Here is an 18,917-nt window from a genome sequence, read left to right as displayed (position 1 = left end):
TTGCACTTCGCGACTCCCGTGGGGCGAGCACAATGCCCCTCACAAAGCTCTTCTTCGGAGCACCGCACAAGCTTCTTGCGGGCTTCGATGAAGACCACCACCAAGCCATCTAGGAGGTGGCAACCTCCAAGAGTAACAAGCACCACCGGCTTGCAACTCGATCACCTAGTGCCACTCGATGTAACCTCATGATGCAATCGCACTAGAATCGCTCTCTCACACAATCGAATGATCACTATCAAGTATATGTGATATGGAGGGCTCCCAAGCACTCACAAGCATGGACACAAAGTCCCCCGAGGTGCTCAGCCCAAACCATGGCTGAGACCACCTTCTATTTATAGCCCCATGGGCTAAACTAGCCATTACCCCTTCACTTGGCAAATTTTGGGATGGCCAGACGCTCCGGTCAGATCGACCGGACGCACCCTACCAGCGTTCGGTTGCTCTACGTCATCCACGTGTCGCTCTTTGTTCAACCGGAGCCGCCCGATCTCAACAGTTAAGTTGTGATCGGACGCTGCACAGTGAATGACCAGACGCTACTACGCCTGAGTCCAGTCGTTTCCAAAGAGCTCCCCCAAGGCTCTATTTTGCGATCAGACGCATCCAGTCCACCATGACCAGATGCAGACCAGCGTCCGATTAGTTCTATGTTTGCGCACCCAACTCCAACGGTGCCTACGTCAGCACTGACCGAACGTAGACCCTAAGCATCCGGTCACTCTTCACGCCAGTGTCCGGTCACAAGACTGAGACCGCATGCTCATTGCTACCACTGGTATCTAGTACAACTTGTCTATAGTCTAGCACCTTAGTAAGAACTGGAAGATGAAAGATGATGAAATCAATCTGATTGCTCAACTCTTACTTGAAAGTAGAACAAATGCTTACAAAGAATGGTTAGCTAATGAAGTAATCATGACTGCTAATAAAACACACACATAAGGATTCACTACTAATATTGCTTCTTGCAAAAAGGAAACCCAGCAACCCATAAAGCTTGTCATATCCTTTGGAGTCGGAAAATTATTCCCACTGGTTGGGTAAGTCTTGTGAGTACATTGTGTACTCAGGGTTTATTTACCCCTGTTGTAGGTGCAGCTTAAGGATGGCTTTTGAGTGGATGATTCTTCTGGTGGGCACAGACGGATCCTTGTATTCTATTGTTAGATGTTTATTGTAATTCCGCTGTTTAAATTCCGTACTCTGAACTTAGTATTGTAATAATGTATTTCTAAGAACTCTTGTTGTATGAAATGGACTAAGTATTGTAAACTCGTTCTCTTTATTGGATTCTGAAGGAAAAACATGGATTATTTGAGTTTGCCCTTGGGGTGTGCTTGACGGAATCCGTCCGATGTAGCTTGCTTTCAGGGTGCTTAGTGTCTGGTGGAAGACGAGCGCCTTCGAATGTGTGTTATTTTGAACAGTTCTGCCACAGCAGCCGTCTGCTGCAACTGCTAGGACGCCACCAAGTGTGCGTAGACAGTCCCACGCGTGCAACTTGACGACATGAGCGAAATCTAGGCGGGCGGGCCCTGCGTGGGCGTGCGAAACATAGACGCGACGGAGTGTAGGCGGGGGCGTCCATCCGAAGGTCTAGATGCTAGACTACTGTTAGTCAAAGTTAAAAGTGGTTGTCAGGAAGTGAGAATAACACTTATCCTGGAACCCAAGAAGTATAGGTCTAATCTATCTAGTATCCATCAGATCCTAAAAATCGGCGGACGACTCTGAGGGATGGGCCTCTCGTCCATCCGTCCGTCCAAGCGCCCTATTGGAGTTCACAATTTTGAAGGTGGAGAAGTGATAATAATAATTACCTCGTCCAAGTGACAGCAAGTAATGAAAGCCAATAGACTAGTAAGAAATATGCCTTAATAGAGGAGTGTCTCTACATTCTCTATAAGCAAGTGCCTGTTTAGTTTTCAAAATTTTGCAAAATTTTTTAAGATTCCCCATCATATCGAATATTTGGACGCATACATGAAGCATTAAATATAAATAAAAATAAAACTAATTACACAGTTTAGACGAAATTCACGAGACGAATCTTTTAAGCCTAATTAGACTACGATTGGACACTAATTGTCAAATAACAACGAAAATTACTATAGTACCATTTCCCAAAAAAATTCGTCATCTAAACAAGGCCTAATACTATAACACTTTCATAATATAAACTTCCTAAGTATAAAATTGTAGCTTATTTTAGCCTTTCAAAATATATACATACTCAGGCTTGATGTAGTTGTGTTTCATTTAACTTATTTTAGCCTGTTCGAAATTATAAGTCTTTCATTTAACTTGATGTAGTTGTGTTTGGTTTGATAAACTTAGTATCAAAAACTTACGGATGTGATTATGGAAATTGAAAAACGCGGGTTCTTCGAGTCTATCTTAACTCAGGCGTGTCTGGTGCCGAGTGGTCAGCAGATGCGCGTGTTCCGAGTCGGACTGGGCGGTTCTGCCCCAAGTATATCAGTATGAGATTTTCAAGAAAATCTAAAGGACCACCAGACAGCCATGCTAGTCAATACAAGCGAGAGGCACACATGTATAAAGAGAGTTGCTTAATTAGTTAGCATTGGTCCGTAATCCAATTATTTCCTATTATTACTGTTATGTACATTGTCTCCCCATATCCGCGGCTAATCAACACGTCCACTCCAGTATATATGCACAACTAGACATGTTTAACCATGGCTCTATTTATGGACCATATATCTCTACCCGCAATGTATATACGTCATGCTAATGTTCTAGATGCGTTGGTAAGAAATGCAAACCAAAGTATAGTGGCAACAGCTACATGAGCTCCAACATCTTCAGGCGCTGCTCGTGCTTTGGGTCCATCTTGGGTGGCATCGAGTAACCCCCTTTAAGATCCTCCACCACGTACACCTGCTCACCGATAATGTTTTGAGTTTTGACTGGTTATTGAACAAATGAACAAATCAACAAAATTTGAATGGATGAAGTGCTGAGAGTATATTAGAGGTTCTTGCCTTTGTCAGCTCTTTTTTCTTGAGTATGTGATAGTGGCGCTGCATAATCTTCTGGAAGGCCATAGTTGCTGCAATGAAACCGTAAAAGATTCCAAGGAGAGCGAAAACTAGGACAACGACCATGATAACAACACAAACGCAATCATCATCATCCCCTGAGCGTGAGGTCTCGCAGTCCAGGCATCCGTAGGAGGGCTCGGGCAGGCATGATGGATCATCATCACGGTAATCGCAAGAAAAACAGTGTAACAGCAGCCCAAAAAGTCCAACCAGTGCAAAGAACACCACCACACCTGAAACAAGATTGGTACAGAACATGAGATATCATTCACTACGGGAGAGACTGGCTTTGCCGAGTATCCTCGGCTTTGCCGAGTGCCCGATATCATTCACTACGGGAGAGCCTGGCTTTGCCGAGTATCCCCGGCTTTGCCGAGTGCTAAATGTCGGGCACTCGGCAAAGAGCTCTTTGCCGAGTGCCAGGAACTCGACGAAGACCGGCACTCGGCAAAGCTCACTTTGCCGAGTGCCCGGCACTCGGCGAAGACCGGCGCTCGGCAAAGAGCCTCTTTGCCGAGTGCCGGGCACTCGGCAAAGGACGGCCCTCGGCAAAGAGCTGACGGGGTACTTGCCGTCACCTTTGCCGAGTGCCCCCCGTTAGGCACTCGGTAAAGAGGCTTTGCCGAGTGCCAGAGTTGGGCACTCGGCAAAGCATAATTTTTTTTTTGTTTTTGCCTCCAAACTTTTTCTTCAACCCTTACACATTAAGTTGAAGTACATCAAGTTTGGCACATTTCTCGATCTTTTTGCTATATATCCTTAATTTATTTTATTTAATTGCATTTTTCCAGGAAATGTAAGTTTGAACTGCAGGTGCATCGAATCATAGAATTCAACGAGTGGAAAAATGATATTCGTGTTACTTATTGTATTTTGAGGCCGTTTCCAGGAGCACGCCCGAAGTTTCAAACATCTCACGCATGAAACATGGCGACAAAATTGCGGGTGAAGTGTTTTTTAATTATATAAAATGCAAACGAAGTTTAAAAATCATGAAACTTGGTGACGCGTCTTTACGTCACATGTGGAGGCTATGGTAAAAATTTGAGAACATTTCGCGCATGTTGTCACGTAGGATGGTTAGAAACCTAGACATCTCACGAGGCGGAGGAGCACGAGGACCACGACCAGGAGGAATAGGAGGACCACGCCCGCGGTCCAGCAGCAGGAGGAGGAGGAGGAGGAGCAGGTGCAGCAGGAGGTGGGCGAGGAGGAGGAGACGCCGGTCCAGGAGGAGGCGGACGAGGACGAGGCCGAGGACGGGGGCGGGACGGGAGCTACCGCTTCCTCTAGTTCGTCAGGTGTCTACTTGCAAGGACCCTCCACCCTCCCTGACCGACCGCATACTCAGTCTACGCCCAGTGATTCGCCCAGAGGGGCAAAGGTAAGTGCCTTTGCATGTTATCACTTTTACTTCATATGCTATGTTCGATATCGAAATAGAGACTAATATGTTTTCTTAATCACTTCTGCAGGGGGTGGGAGATTGTGTCGGGGAACACTGCCTCCCACCATGTCAATGGCATCCTAGGTCTCCTGTGCAGGAGACACTTCCCTGGCATGGTCATGCATGTCGGGAACCTCGAGCCCTGCCTTCACGTTTGTCCACTACGAGTCCGCCCCCCACGTGGAAGCAGGCACCGTGGCTACGCTCATCATTCGGGAGTTCTGGGTAAGTCTTCCTCGCACTACATGGCTCAATACAACGCACTCATTGGACTCTACTTGAAATAACTAATGCATACATCATGTCTGTATATGCAGGAGTAGTTCAAACTTGACGACGGATTCGAGGGCACGGCGGAGGCAGTGGCTAAGCGAGCTTGCAGGAAACTGCGTCATCGACGTCCATCATGAGGCACGACTCCAGGCCATCATAGATTACTATGGGACGAAGCTCGGACAGAAGGTCACCAAGAAGGACATCCGAGAACAAGACTTGACGCTGACCAAACCCCAGTTCCTTGAGGTAGCTAAAGAACATTAAAATTGGTTCCTTTTGAGATTAAGTACTGAATCACTTGTTTTTCTAATATGTCATCTACTTGATGACGTGTAGGTGATTCCTTGGTGGTGCAACGGGTGCCCCGTGGCTTGGGCGAAGATGGTGGACAGGTGGTTAAGCGCGGAGTGGGCCGCTCAGCACGCGGCTGCCCGGGCAGCGGCGTTTGTTCATGCCAGGTGTATCACACCATCAAGGCAACCTGCAAGCCTCTCCGGATACGCCCGAGCGTGGGTACGTGGTCATGTTTCTATTCTTCTTGCTTTCGTTGAACTCGGCAAAGAATTCTAATCATCTTGTTTTCGTTCTTGCAGTCGGCGGCACATCAAGGCCAAGAGTGCTCCAACTTCACCGCATTTGCCATGGCACACAAGGGCAAGGCGTCGTCCGACGTCTCCTTCAACCCGGACAACCCTGGCCGAGGCGTACACAAACTCGAGCGCCTACGAGAAAATCACTGGAGTACACGTCGGCTGGCAAGGTCGATCCATGGGCTGGAGTACGATCCACGGACCGACAACATTGATGCAAACACCGTCATGAGGATTGGACAAGGCAAGAAGCATGGCCGCTACTGGATTGGCGACAGCGTGATCGACACGGCCTCTACTCCCACTCTCTCCCAGATCCGAGCACAGAGCACGACCGCCTCCTCACTCCCGGCGATACGCTCACGGCCGAGCATTTCACAGCACCGGGTCGACACACTCCAGGTTATTCATGTTTTACTCGTCGTACATTGATCTTTACACAACTCTATTTCCTTTGCATTATTGTAACATTAGCTTTGCAACAATTTGTAGGCCCAGGTGGAAGAAGCAAACAGGAAGGGCCCAGGAGCTGGAGCTGGGGTTGGCGGCCGAGCGGGCCGCACGGGAGGCCGACAAACTCATCCAGGAGAAAAGGTTGGCGGACATTATTGCCTGGATGCAAACTACGATGGGTGCTGCTATGCCTCCTGGGTTAATGGGTCCACCTCAGCCTCCTCACTCCGCTACTCTAGTGAGTAATGTCACACATGCAAGGAATTGCTACAATCGCTATTCAACTAATCTTGTCTCATGCAATCTCTTCTCCTAGTGTGCAGCCTCAGTCGGTGGGTTCGAACAACCCAGCTCAGGGCACTCCGAACCAGCAGATGTTTCCTTCCCCGTCGTCAGCAGGATGGCCACATCAAGGGCCACTTCAGTGAGTAGCGCTTGTAGTTTCATGTCTTGTTCTCTTCGCAATGGATTTCTGTCCGAGACAATGTTGTTGTCATGCATGTGTTATTGTGACATGTGGTGATGGATTTGAACTACTTGTTGAATGATGTGGAATCCTGTCGAATAATGGTTGGAATTACTGTGACATGTGGTGAACGGATGTGATTCATGTGGTATGTGTGATGGATTGTGACATATAAGGTGTTGGATGTGGTATATAGTGTGATGGATGTGATATATATGCCATATGTTGTGTTTGCAGTGATCGAAAGCAAAAAACAAAAAAAAACAAAAATTTTTGGTCACTTTGTCGAGTGTAACACTCGGCAAAGAGCCTTTGCCGAGCGCCTTTTGCCTTGGCACTCGGCAAAGCTGCCAAAAAATGCGCTACCAGGTCTCTTTGCCGAGTGCCAGTACCCTGGCACTCGGCAAAGCTGTGTACACTACCATGTGTTTCCCAGCTTTGCCGAGTGCCAGGACTCTGGCACTCGGCAAAGAATTTTCCAAAAAAAATATTTTTCTTTGCCGAGTGCCGGGTCAGGAAGGCACTCGGCAAAGGATTTTTCAAAAAAAAAGGGAAAAGCTTTGCCGAGTGCCTTTCTGACCCGGCACTCGGCAAAGACGCCAGTCAACGGCTGACGGCCAATTTTCTTTGCCGAGTGCCTGACAAACGGCACTCGGCAAAGAACCCTTCGCCGGATGCGGCTTTGCCGTTTGCTCTTTGCCGAGTGTGGCACTCGGCAAAGCCTTTACCGAGTGCAATAGGGCCTTTGCCGAGTGCCCCAGGCACTCGGCAAAGAGCGCGTCTCCAATAATGATTAGCTACCTTTTCACCTTTGCTTGAACAGATATGTCAAAAAAAAGAGAGAGATTTGATTGTATTGTGGCTGCAATGGTGCCATCAATATCTAGGAAGAAGAAGATAGCACTTGCAATCGTGATACATGACATGTTCAATTTGAAGAACTGTACGACACTAATGAACAAGAAAACAGCTTCAGAGACAAGAGTTCACGGTTAAAATTGAGACCGAGTTTACTTATACAAATCAAAGCACACCAACAGTATGCATGGTACTACTGTTTAGCATCCAGTCACTCAGTGAGCACTGCATCATCAGAACACATCAATCTTCATAAGAATTGCAGCAGTTAACGTAGAAAATACGTACCAACACAATAGTAGAAGCACTACGGGATACAGTGAAAATGCCGAGTGCTCTATGTTTGCCGAGTGCATTATATCAGGCACTCGGCAAACGGCAGATTTGCCGAGTGTTTCCTCCGAGACACTCGGCATACTATTACACTCGGCATATTTACTATTTACCGAGTTTCAAGACTCGGCAAACATCAGACACTCGGCATATTTAATTTTTACCGAGTGTCAACACTCGGCCTCTATGGGACACTCGGCAATAACCAACACGTGACCCGCGCGTGCGCCGTCCTAACGAACGCCGTCCTAACGAATGCCGTGCCGGCCGTTAGTACTTCGCCGAGTGTCCGTTAGAGGCACTCGGCGAAGTACATGTTTGCCGAGTGTTTTCTGCCGGTACTCGGCGAAGTATATGGGTTTGCCGAGTGTTTATGGAGACACTTGACAAATCCAAAACTATTTTTTCCTCCTCGACCCTCCATAATTTTTCTACTCCCCACATACGACATTTGGTACTGTATGTTAAAAGTTGGTCTATTTCTTAGTCTGTTTGCTAAATTTAGTGAATTAATTTCATTTTGAGTAATTTATTGATTTAAGTGAAATTTGAACTGCAAGTGATTGAAATAATAGAATAAAATGAGTGGAAAAAATCATATTTGTGTCATTGAGTCCAAATTGGTGTCTCATGCAGGAAATGAAAAGAAATTTCGAACATTTTGTTCAGGAAACACGACCACGAACGTGTCTGAATAATTTTTAAATTCTACAAAAACCAAATGAAGTATGAAAATCACACGACCACGAACGTGTCTGAATGATTTTTAAATTCTACAAAAACCAAATGAAGTATGAAAATCACGAGATTTGTCAAGATATCATGTGTGGAGGCTGTGGTAAAAAATTGAGAATGTTTCGCACAATTTGTGACAGTATGATGCTTACAAACGGAAGCATCTCCGGAGAAGATTCCTAGAACTTAGAAGGATCCTGGTAAGATTTAGAGTCCAAGTAACATGTGAATTGGGGTTTGAGTTCAAATTTTTTGTATAGGCAATACACAACATAGATTGGTTCATGTCAAATTTTGACAATTTTTCGGATCCGTTTGGTATTTTTTATTTATTAATTGCAATTATAGAATTTTAGTTTATATAAATTAATTTTGAGCTATAACCGCATGAAATAATGAAATAATATTAGTAGAAAAAACAAATATGCATTTTGAGTGAATTTGACAAGTTTTTTTCAAAATATATAGGAAAAAAGTTACTAAAACCAGCTAATTTGCCGAGTGTTTCTATTAAAGGTATACATGAAATATTAGCGTAATTTGCCGAGTGTTTCTATATAACACTCGGTAAAGTAGCTCTTTGCCGAGTGTCTTCTACAAAACACTCGGCAAAGTCGGGGTGCTGGCCCATTGCCAGGCGAGTAGACCTTTTGAAAAAAATAAAAAAAAATAAAAAAGGGGTATGCCGAGTGTCAGATCGCGGGCACTCGGCATACCGCCTAACAGTTAACCCAGCGCAACCCCACACGCCACACACACACACATGCACACAACGCACACATGCCACGACCACCCGACCCCGTCCCGCCGGCACCCCCGCCGGCGTCCCCGCCCCCGCACCATCCCCCGATGGCGCCCCCGCGTCCCCGCACCCGCTCCATCCCCCAGCGGTGCCCCCCCGGCGGCACGACCCCGCCCGGCCCACGGCGGCTCCACCCGGCGGCGCGCCCCTACCCCCCGGCGTCGCCCTCCCGGCCTCGGCGCGCCACGCCCGCGACAGCTCCACCCGGCGGCGCCCCCCACTGGCGGTGCCTTCCTGGCCCCGGCGCGCCACGCCAACGCCGTCCTAGGTAATTCTAAAATTTTTGTTGTTCTAGTTAATTAGAAACAAAATTAGAAATTAGAAAGATGATTTAGAAGATAACTTAGAAATTAGAAATTTGAAAAGCAATTAGAAATTAGAAATTATAAAAAGGTAGGATGAATTGGAAATTAGAAAAGAAATTAGAAAGTGATAGAAATGGACTTTTTTTAGAGAAGATTGAGAGGTAGTAGGATGTCTATTGAGGTGATATAAATTTTTTTTAGAAATTAGAAAAGGATAAACCATGAATTATTCGCTTTCTTGTGAGTTATATGTGGTTGTCGGCCATCGTGCCATTCTGTTGGTGTGGATGTGGTTGTCCAGCCATCGCGCCGTTATATTTGATGTAGGTTTTGGAAACCTCCCCGTGCAGGGGAGGTGCTGCCAAAATTTTGACTTGACACTACTATGTTCATTTTCTTGCAGGAGAGACTCACAAGGACCGTCCTTGACTCATCACTTTGCCGGATAGCAAGGTGAGGCATCATACACCTCTCTTTTCATTTGATGTTCGTATATCACGTAACCTAGTTAGGCGTCTCCTATTCGAAAGAGATACGGTTGGAAATATGCAAATTTTTGCATATCTATAACCGTATCTGTTTCGAATTGTCCACATTTTTGGATAGCCCGAGGATGTTTAGCGGGTTTAGTTTCCATGGTCTACTCCGATCCAAGATAGTTTCGGCAGCACCTCTCTGTTGTTCTCCGAATACACAATCTCCCTTCCGGGACGTGTATTTGGAGAACAGTGGGGAGGTGCTACCGAAATTCTATCTCGGATCGAAGTAGAGCATGGAAACTAAACCCACTACACATCCTCGGGTGGGATTAGGACCTATCTTTACCTAATAGACATTATAGGAACGTGTAGATGCAACGTGATTTTATATATTACTCACTGATATGTTAGAGGATGGGTGACCGTCAGTGGATGTACACGGGCCTGCTCTAGTCAGAATTCGTTGACCAATGAATGGATTGACAAGACGGATGCTTTCTTGGAACAGGCGTTTGCAATTGTCAAAGGAGCTAGATCGACTTGGTGTCCGTGTAGCAAATGTGGAAACATGCGTCGGCAAACCAAGCTAGACATGAGCAAACATCTTGTGAAGAATGGATTTACTGTCATACTACACTAGGTGGATCTACCATGGTGAAGCAGATCATGGGAGGGACGAGGTCTTGAGACAACGCATCGAGGAATATGATGATGATGCTAAGGGTGGGAGACATGTTAAATGACTACCATGAAGCACACTTCGATGAAGTAAGTAGGGAGGAGGAGCCAGAGGCTACCGCAAAGGCATATTACGACATGTTGTCTGCGGCACAGCAACCCCTTCATAGGCATACCAAGGTTTCTCAACTGGATGCCATTGCACACCTAATGACCGTGAAGTCTCAGTTTACCTTGAGTCGAGATGCCTTCGATATTATGCTGGCAGTTTTTGGCAGCCTGCTCCTGGAGGGTCACATCTTGCCAAAGAGCATGTATGAGGCACAGAAACTCCTTCGTGTACTTAAGATGCCATACAAGTAGATACATGCTTGCCTGAAGGGATGCATCTTATTTAGGAAAGAGTATGCGGAAGCAAAGTACTATGTGAAGTGCGAGTCGTCTAGGTTCCTAGAGGTAGACTTTGGTGATGGTCAGAAGAAGCAGCTCGCAATCCCCGTGAAGATCCTATAGTACCTTCCTTTCATACCAAGGATCCAACGGCTTTACATGACTGAAGAATCCACAAAACAGATGACATGGCACAAAAACGGACATCGATACAATCCTGAGAAGCTGGTACACCCATCCGATGGTGAAGCCTGGACAAGGTTTGATGCGATTTATCATGAGAAAGCTCTAGAGGCCCGTAATGTATGTGTTGCGCTGACAACAGATGGGTTCAATCCATATGGAATGGCGGCAGCCCCGTACACCTGTTGGCCCATGTTCGTTATCCCCCTCAATCTTCCCCCTGGTGTCCTCTTTCAACGACAGAACATTTTTTATCGTTGATAATTCCAGAACACCCGGGGAATAATATGAGTGTATACATGGAGCCTCTGATTGATGATTTGGTCCATGCTTGGGAGGAAGAGGTATGGACATACGACCGAGCTACAAAGACAAACTTCAAGATGTATGTTTGGTACCAGTACTCCCTGCATGACTTACTGGCATATGGGATTTTCTGCGGCTGGTGTGTTCACGGGAAGTTCTCGTGCCCAGTGTGCAAGGCTTCTTTGAAGTTCATTTGGTTGATGAAGGGTGGCAAGTATTCTTCGTTCGACAAACATCGACAATTCCTCCCTCCTGACCATCCATTCAGACGAGACATCAAGAGCTTTACGAAAGATGTCATAGTTGAAGACCTCAGCACCGCAGATGATGTCAGGAGCCGCAGTTCATGCTTAGTTAGACGCTCTTGAGGTCAATAATCAAGAAGGTAGTTTTGTGGGATATGGTGAGCAACATGCCTGGACTCAGAAGTCGTGCTTGTGGAACCTCTCCTATTTTGATAACCTTCTTCTCCCACATAATATTGATGTAATGCACACTAAAAAGAATATCGCCGAGGCAATTTTTGGTACAATCATGGATATTCCTAACAAGACAAAGGATAACGTTAAGGCTAGAGTGGATCGAGCGAGGTTATGCAACAGGCCAAAGCTAGACATGGTGCCTCCAAGAGCTGGAAAGTCATGGAGAAAGCCTAAGGCCGATTTTGTTCTGACGAGGGCCCAAAGGAGGGAGGTACTACAATGGTTTCAAATGTTAATGTTCCCTGATGAGTATGCAGCGAATCTGAAGAGAGGAGTGAACTTGGCTACTATGTGAATCAACTGGGCTCAAGAGTCATGATTACCATATATGGCTTGAGCGCCTACTTTCGGTGATGGTTTGAGGATATGTCCCTGAGCATGTTTGGCAGGCGCTAGCGGAGTTGAGCAATTTCTTCCGCCAGCTTTGTGCCAAAGAGTTATCTCATATCGTGGTTGTAGAAATGGAAAGAATGGTGCCTGTGTTGCTCTATAAGTTGGAGAAGATCTTTCCACCCGACTTCTTCAATCTGATGCAGCATATGATTCTGCACATCCCGTATGAAGCACTGAATGGGGGGGGCCTATGCAGGGCCATTGGTGCTATTCAATTGAGAGATGTCAAAAGGTTCTTCAAACTAAATGTAAAAATAAATGCAAAATTGAAGCATCCATTGCAGATGCATACATTCTAGAGGAGGTGTCAAACTTCACAACAAAATACTATGCCGACAACCTTCCTAGTGTGCATAATCCACCATCTCGTTACAATGTCGACGGAGATGAATCGAGCCTTAGCATTTTCCAAGGGCAACTCGGAAGTGCAAGTGGTGCGACCCACAAGACCTTGAAACATGAAGAATAGCGCATTATCGTGCTGTATGTGTTGACCAACCTATCCGAGGTGGAGCCATACATGCTGTAAGTTCTCAACAAACTTGTTCTCAAGTAGTCACTTTTCTGTGTCCAACTCCCATGTTTCTTATTGGTACAGGGAATTTCATCGTCAATTCTGGCGTAAATCAAGGAAACCTACCCCACACGAAAGTGATACCCTTCTCAAAGAGGGTGCGGGAAATGGAAAGCCCGATTTCATTTCTTGGTTCAAGCAGAAGGTACAGTCCAATTTAGCTCAGTACTTAGTTTGATATTACAAGTTGCTCTTACATGCAAATAATAAAATGCACCACCCTGCTTGAACTTGTAGGGCCAAACCGAAGCGTCTATGAATGTCGAGTTGAGACAGGTTGCCGATGGTTGTGCCTATAAGGTCAGGTCGTTTATCGGTTATGACGTCAATGGATATCGCTTTCACACAACAAGGCACGAGCAGAGTCAGCCCAATCGAAGAACCACAAATACCGGAGTTTTTACGCTAGACTTTGATGGGGTCGAGTACTATGAAATAATTGAAGAAATATACGAACTAACTTTTCATGGTTGCAAACCTCTTAATCCAGTCATATTCAAATGTCATTGGTTTGATCTAGATGTCGTGAGACACACCCCTAATCTTGGGCTAGTCAAAATTCGACAATCATCCGTCTTACCAGGAGACGACGTCTATATTATGGCTCAACAGGCCACGCAAGTTTATTATTTGTCATACCCGTGCCAAACCGACAGTCGTCTTAAGGGTTGGGATGTTGTGTACAAGGTATCGCCACACGGTAAACTACCTATACCAAACAATGAAGATTACAATATAGACCCCAACACATATGACGGAGAGTTCTTCCAAGAAGATGGGCTCGAAGGGAGTTTTGTGATAGATTTAATCGAAGCGATCGGAATGGAAGTAGACAATGAAGGGGTTGCTGACGAGGACACTGGAGATGAGGTTCAAAATGTGAAGGACTTAGAACTACTTCAGCGATTACAATTAGGCAATGACAGTGATGACAACATTCCTCATTCGGAGCACGGGCATGATTATATCGACACGCATGATAGTGATGATGAGACTTATGATCCAGCTAATCCCGATCATGACGATTATTTCCAATACATGTATGAGTCGTACTAATTTATTTATTATTTATCATACCATGTTATATTTTGAAGTATGTTAAGTTAATTTTGCATATCTTTCTAAGTATGTTTTGTTTATCTGTGCTGATTGATTTACTCTTTTTATTTGCAGGTAATTGAGCAATGGTGGGCGCTACGAGGAAGCTCACGGCAATTTGCGAGAGAATCACCGCTGTAGGGAGGGGTTTAGGTTTAGGTTTAGGTTCTGGGTCAGGGTCAGGTTCAGCTTCAGCTTCAGGGAAAGGTCGAGGGAGGCGTCAAGGCAGGCCTCGAGGCAGGGGTGAGGGGGAGGAGGAGCAGGACTTCTACAGATGCAGGACTTCTACAGATGCCAGGAGGGATTCTACAGATGCCTCTATATGCAGGACTTCTACAGATGCCAGGAGGGATTCGAGGCCAAGGCGAAGTCCATCTCTAAACAAGTCGCTAAGAAGCTTGTGAAGGACATGCACTACGAGGCGCGCGTCTAGGCCATCATCGAGTTCTACGCTCAATACAGAAGCATGAAGGTTAAAAAAAGGAGGCAAGGACAATGAACCTGACCAAGGACCAATTCATGAGTGTAAGCAAAGAACGTTGATACTTACTTTATTTGAGATTAATTACGCTTAATTTTGTTTTTCATAAGTCACATGCTTGATGATGTAGGTGCCTCCGTGGTGGTGCCGAGCGCATACCTGGTGCTGGGAAATGATGGTGGATGAGTGGTTGCAGGCCGGGTGGTTGGAGCACCACCTTGCTTGCCGGGAGCGGCGTTTGTAGATGTCAGGTGCATCACACCATCAAGGCAGCCTGAGCTTTGATGAATATAGGGGAAAATGGGTACGCAACTTCATTTCTTTATTCTAACGCTCAATTCTGCATAATTTTTAATCATTTTGCATTTTTGCCGCAGTCGTTGTCACATGATGGCCAGCCTTGCTCCTAGCTCAAGGCATGAGTTCTGTCAAAAAAAGGCAAGGCGACGGCCGACATCGACTTCAACCCGGAGGACCCGCCTAAGGCGTACAACCATCCAAGCATCCACAGCCGCGTCACCCAGTATACAACGATGGCAAGGGAGGTTCACAGGCCAGAGTTTGATCCGAGCTCCCAGGATATTGACGAAGAAATCGTGATGAAGGGTGGGAGGAGGCAAGAAGCATGGTCGGTATTGGATTGGCGACAGCGTAATCGACACGGCCTCTACTCCCACTCTCTCCCTAGATCTGAGCAAGGAGCACGGACTCGAGCCCAACGATACGTCCACGGCCGACCACTGCACAGTTCTAGATAGAGGCTCTCCAGGTTCTTTCTCTTCCATTCATCATTCGCTGGTTCTTACGTACTTTAGCTTTGCATTGTAACATTGAGATGAAATATTTTAGACCCAGGTGGAAGCAGAAAAGAAGCAACAGGAGGAGATGGAGGCGAGGGTGGAGCAGATGGTTCAGCAGAGGTTAGAGGCCGAGCGGCAGAGGATGGAGGAAGAAAATCAGATGAGGATGGACCAGATGTTCCAATACATGCAGAATTTTGCTTCGAGCATGGGTCAATCTTTGCCACCGCCACCGATGCTATTCCCTTCACGTCAGCCACACACAACTACTCCTGTGAGTCACTTGACACATTAGATTGAATACTTTAACTTAGACAAGTTCCTTAGTTAGCTCAAATGATATCAATATTGTCTCACACATGTCTTCTCCGATGTGCAGAATCAATCGGCGGCTTCGAATACTCAACCACAAGACCCGGAACAGTCGCAGTGGTTCCAAGGGCCTCATCCTCAGTGACTTGTGGATTATTTGTGCATTATTTGTTTAAACTAGAACTTGTGGATTACTTTCTTGAATAAACTAGAACTTATTTGTGTGCCTGTGATGCTTAATATATGTCTGTGATGTAATATACATGCCTGTGATTTTTGTTGGAGAGGGGTCCTTTATACGTAACAAAACAGTAAAAACAGGGGGGTTTTGGACAGTTTGCCGAGTGTAACACTCGGCAAAGAGGTCCTTTGCCGAGTGTTTTGGCTTTAACACTCGGCAAAGAGGCCAGTTTCTGTTTTTCTGGCAATTTTTTGCCGAGTGTGCAATGTTTGCCGAGTGTTAAAGTTAAAACACTCGGCAAATAAGTAGATGTTTGCCGAATGTATTGGCTTTAACACTCGGCAAATACGTAGATGTTTGTCGAGTGTTGGAGGCTTGGCACTCGGGAAAGTTGAAGATGTTTGTCGAGTGTCTTCCGTCTAACACTCGGCAAACTCTCCGTTACCGTGGACGCTGTTAACCCCTTTTTCACCGAGGGTTTAACTTCGCCGAGTGTTTTTTGACACTCGGCAAACCCTTTGCCGAGTGCCCGATATTTGACACTCGGCAAACATCTGTTTGCCGGTGGAAAATTCGCCGAGTGCTAATCGTCAAGTGTTATACTCGGCAAAGTCTTTGCCGAGTGTATTTGGGACTTCGCCGAGTGCCTGGGGCACTCGGCAAAGTCACTGTTTCCCGTAGTGAAGGGTAGAGGATGCTTTGACAGCATCCAATCAGTAAACCTGTTTCTGAATTTTCCATCTTTGTCCGACAGAAATGCCACGCCAGCAATAGCAACAATGACCTGAAAAGGCAAAGAAAACCAAATGAGATATGCATCACAAGTATCTTGCACAGTAAGACTTCAACAATGCCTAATGTAACACTGCATGATGAATACACAACATTACATAATAATACCTTTTGCTGAAACACTACACTAAATGCTCTAATTTAGTAAGTACTAGTACCAAATTATTTTGAACAATAACAGAAGACAACAGAAAGTAATTAGAGGAAAGGTGATCTCACGGCTTGTATTGCAAGGAAGATGAGGAAGACGTCTCTAGAAACAAACAACCAGAACTTCATTCTAAGACACATGTCATCCTCCAGAAGCTCACCCAGGAGATGGAACTGTGCTTTGCAAGTAGTACAGTGTGAAAAAGCAGTCCCTTCCTGCAGAGAAATGTTAAGACAGGAATTATCTAGTGCTGGCTTCTGATTTCGGATTTAATTTAACAATGGATTAGCGACTCCCAATCACTCAATTCTATCATGCGTTATCAAACTTTGCTAGTTATTCTTGCGGCTGTGTTCAACCTGCCGCAATTTAAAGAAGCCTTTGGTGAGCACTTCTGTGAGTTCCTAATGGTAGTAGTACTGTTTTTATTTTTGTTTAACTCTTTAGAATCCAACAAGTTGCAAAATCTACGAACTAGTCATTGAATTTAAAGGTATCAAACTTAAATATATGGAAACTGTGTCACTAGATTTGTCATCAGATGTACTCGGTAATACTGCAAATTTGTTTTGTCTTAGGCTACGTGTCAACTGCAAGATAAAAAAGGTCAAAAATTGCATCAAAATTACAACTAGAAAAGTAAGAAGGGAGTATATAGTTGTTGAGGTGCTATATGTCCTTTTTTATAAAACTTAAAGGAAAATTTTGAAATTTGGAGACTAAATGTAATACCTTGACAGCTCTCCACTGGTCTAGGCAGGAACGGTGTACAAACTGTTGCGACCCCTTGCACCTACAGGGAGATATGAGCTCATGACCTGCACCAAAAAGTCCTAAACCAAGAGAAGCATCAATTAGAAACAGCTCAGCAGCAGGATTGCTGTGTAATAAGCTAATTCAGCTACAGTTACAACACTTGGTAAACCTAATACAGCTCTGAAAAGCATGATGGATCCCCACAAGAATTAGATGCATGATTACTTCGTGCTCTAGTTGCATTATATATCTTTAGGAAAGGATTAGCCAGGAGTTTAGGTAATAGGATGGTGGAGGGATGAGATTTATAGCTCGATTTTAAAACTTTGGAATCCACTTGATGATTTGAGAAGAATTAACCAAAAATAATTTTGGGCGCAAAAAGTAGCGGAAGTGAGGATATAATCATTCAGTCTTGAAACCAAAGCCAATACTGAACCTTTTGCAAATATCTTATCTGGCCATCTGGATTTTATGAAACGCTGCTGCACTCAAACTAGCTTTCCCCCAAGTGACGTGAAAATCAGAGCAAGTTCGAATTGTAATTCACTAGTTATTCTGGATGTTTGCCAAATCCAGAAAGAAAAACAAAGGTTATTTGGGCCTTCTCTTTAATTTGGTTAGTCCTTCTGTGCTTCACACTCCTCACTATGTGATAGTTCACAGATAAGCATTCATGTTCCTGTTAATGACTCCCACAGGTGAAGATCTACCTATTCCTAGAAGTTGAAATCATAAACATCATCCCAGATATTCAATTAGTATCAAGGACTCTAATGCATTATTGGAAATTAATTAATATATCTAAGCAGTATATCCCTGTGGAGAGTGATGAGCAATGGCCAACGCGAATTAATTAATAATCCTAACATGTAATAAGTATATCATCCATGCTCTCATACTAGTAAATGGATCCTCTACTTTCTACTGATTTTTCTTGCGAGATTTACTGGATCCTCTAAACCAATTACCACATTAATTCCCGATTGCAGCCTTCCCGCACAAACTCGCTAGGCCTAGCCCTAGGCTAAGAAACGGTACTGTAATTAGGGGGAGCCTTAGCTCGGCTCCATGGAGATGTGTATCTAGTTGCGTAACTAGGGCGAGGAAGATTACCGCGGTGGTTGTCGGTCGAGAGGCATATGCGGCAGCACGGCGCGTACTCGGCCTCGATGTCCCTGTGCATCGTCTCCTCCGGGCTCCGGCGGCGATCGGTCGAATCGCAGTTGGGGGATTGGCCGTGGGGTTTTGGGAGAAAGAGAAGACGAGGAGCGGTGGATTGAACCAGCGGATCGGAGAAAGATCACGTTGTGCTCTGTACGTCTGTTGCTCAAAAGAGAACGTTGCGTTGGTGCAGGGACTCCGCTTTAAACCCTCTCAAACCGCATCGGGGGCGTTTGGCGCACGGAAACGTGTCAGATTCTGAATCGGTGCAGAACAGCTATGGCACACGGAAAGGTTTCGACTAGAGCCGTACGTATTTTTTGCAGCCGTTTCTTTGCCTCCTCGTCCTGTGCTAGCAGTC

The 18,917-nt window shown here is 45.4% G+C and overlaps 1 protein-coding gene across 1 annotated transcript; it reads right to left on the bottom strand.

The window, feature by feature from the left end:
• Nucleotides 1-2,811: 2,811 nt before the first annotated feature.
• LOC136452443 (uncharacterized) lies at nt 2,812-18,637 on the bottom strand. Its single transcript, XM_066453059.1, has 7 exons — nt 18,509-18,637; nt 17,369-17,469; nt 16,705-16,851; nt 16,380-16,477; nt 7,450-7,466; nt 3,012-3,304; nt 2,812-2,907 (listed from the first exon to the last, which is right to left on the bottom strand). The coding sequence occupies exons 1-7, from the start codon at nt 18,576-18,578 to the stop codon at nt 2,812-2,814; spliced, it is 822 nt and encodes a 273-aa protein (XP_066309156.1). The 5' UTR covers nt 18,579-18,637.
• Between the last annotated feature and the right edge of the window lie 280 nt (nt 18,638-18,917).

This window comes from Miscanthus floridulus, chromosome 5, assembly GCF_019320115.1.
Source record: "Miscanthus floridulus cultivar M001 chromosome 5, ASM1932011v1, whole genome shotgun sequence".
Taxonomy (NCBI): Eukaryota; Viridiplantae; Streptophyta; class Magnoliopsida; order Poales; family Poaceae; genus Miscanthus; species Miscanthus floridulus.
The sequence above is the reverse complement of the archived record's forward strand: the minus strand, read 5'-3'. Positions and strand labels throughout refer to the sequence as shown.

Excerpts from the sequence above, each read along its gene's own strand:
- LOC136452443 (XM_066453059.1), bottom strand. The coding sequence starts at position 18,578 with ATGCACAGGGACATCGAGGCCGAGTACGCGCCGTGCTGCCGCATATGC. Across the intron at positions 16,852-17,368 it reads ACCAGTGGAGAGCTGTCAAG|GAAGGGACTGCTTTTTCACA; the intron begins GTATTACATTTA and ends ATTTCTCTGCAG. Across the intron at positions 2,908-3,011 it reads AGAAAAAAGAGCTGACAAAG|GTGTACGTGGTGGAGGATCT; the intron begins GCAAGAACCTCT and ends ATCGGTGAGCAG.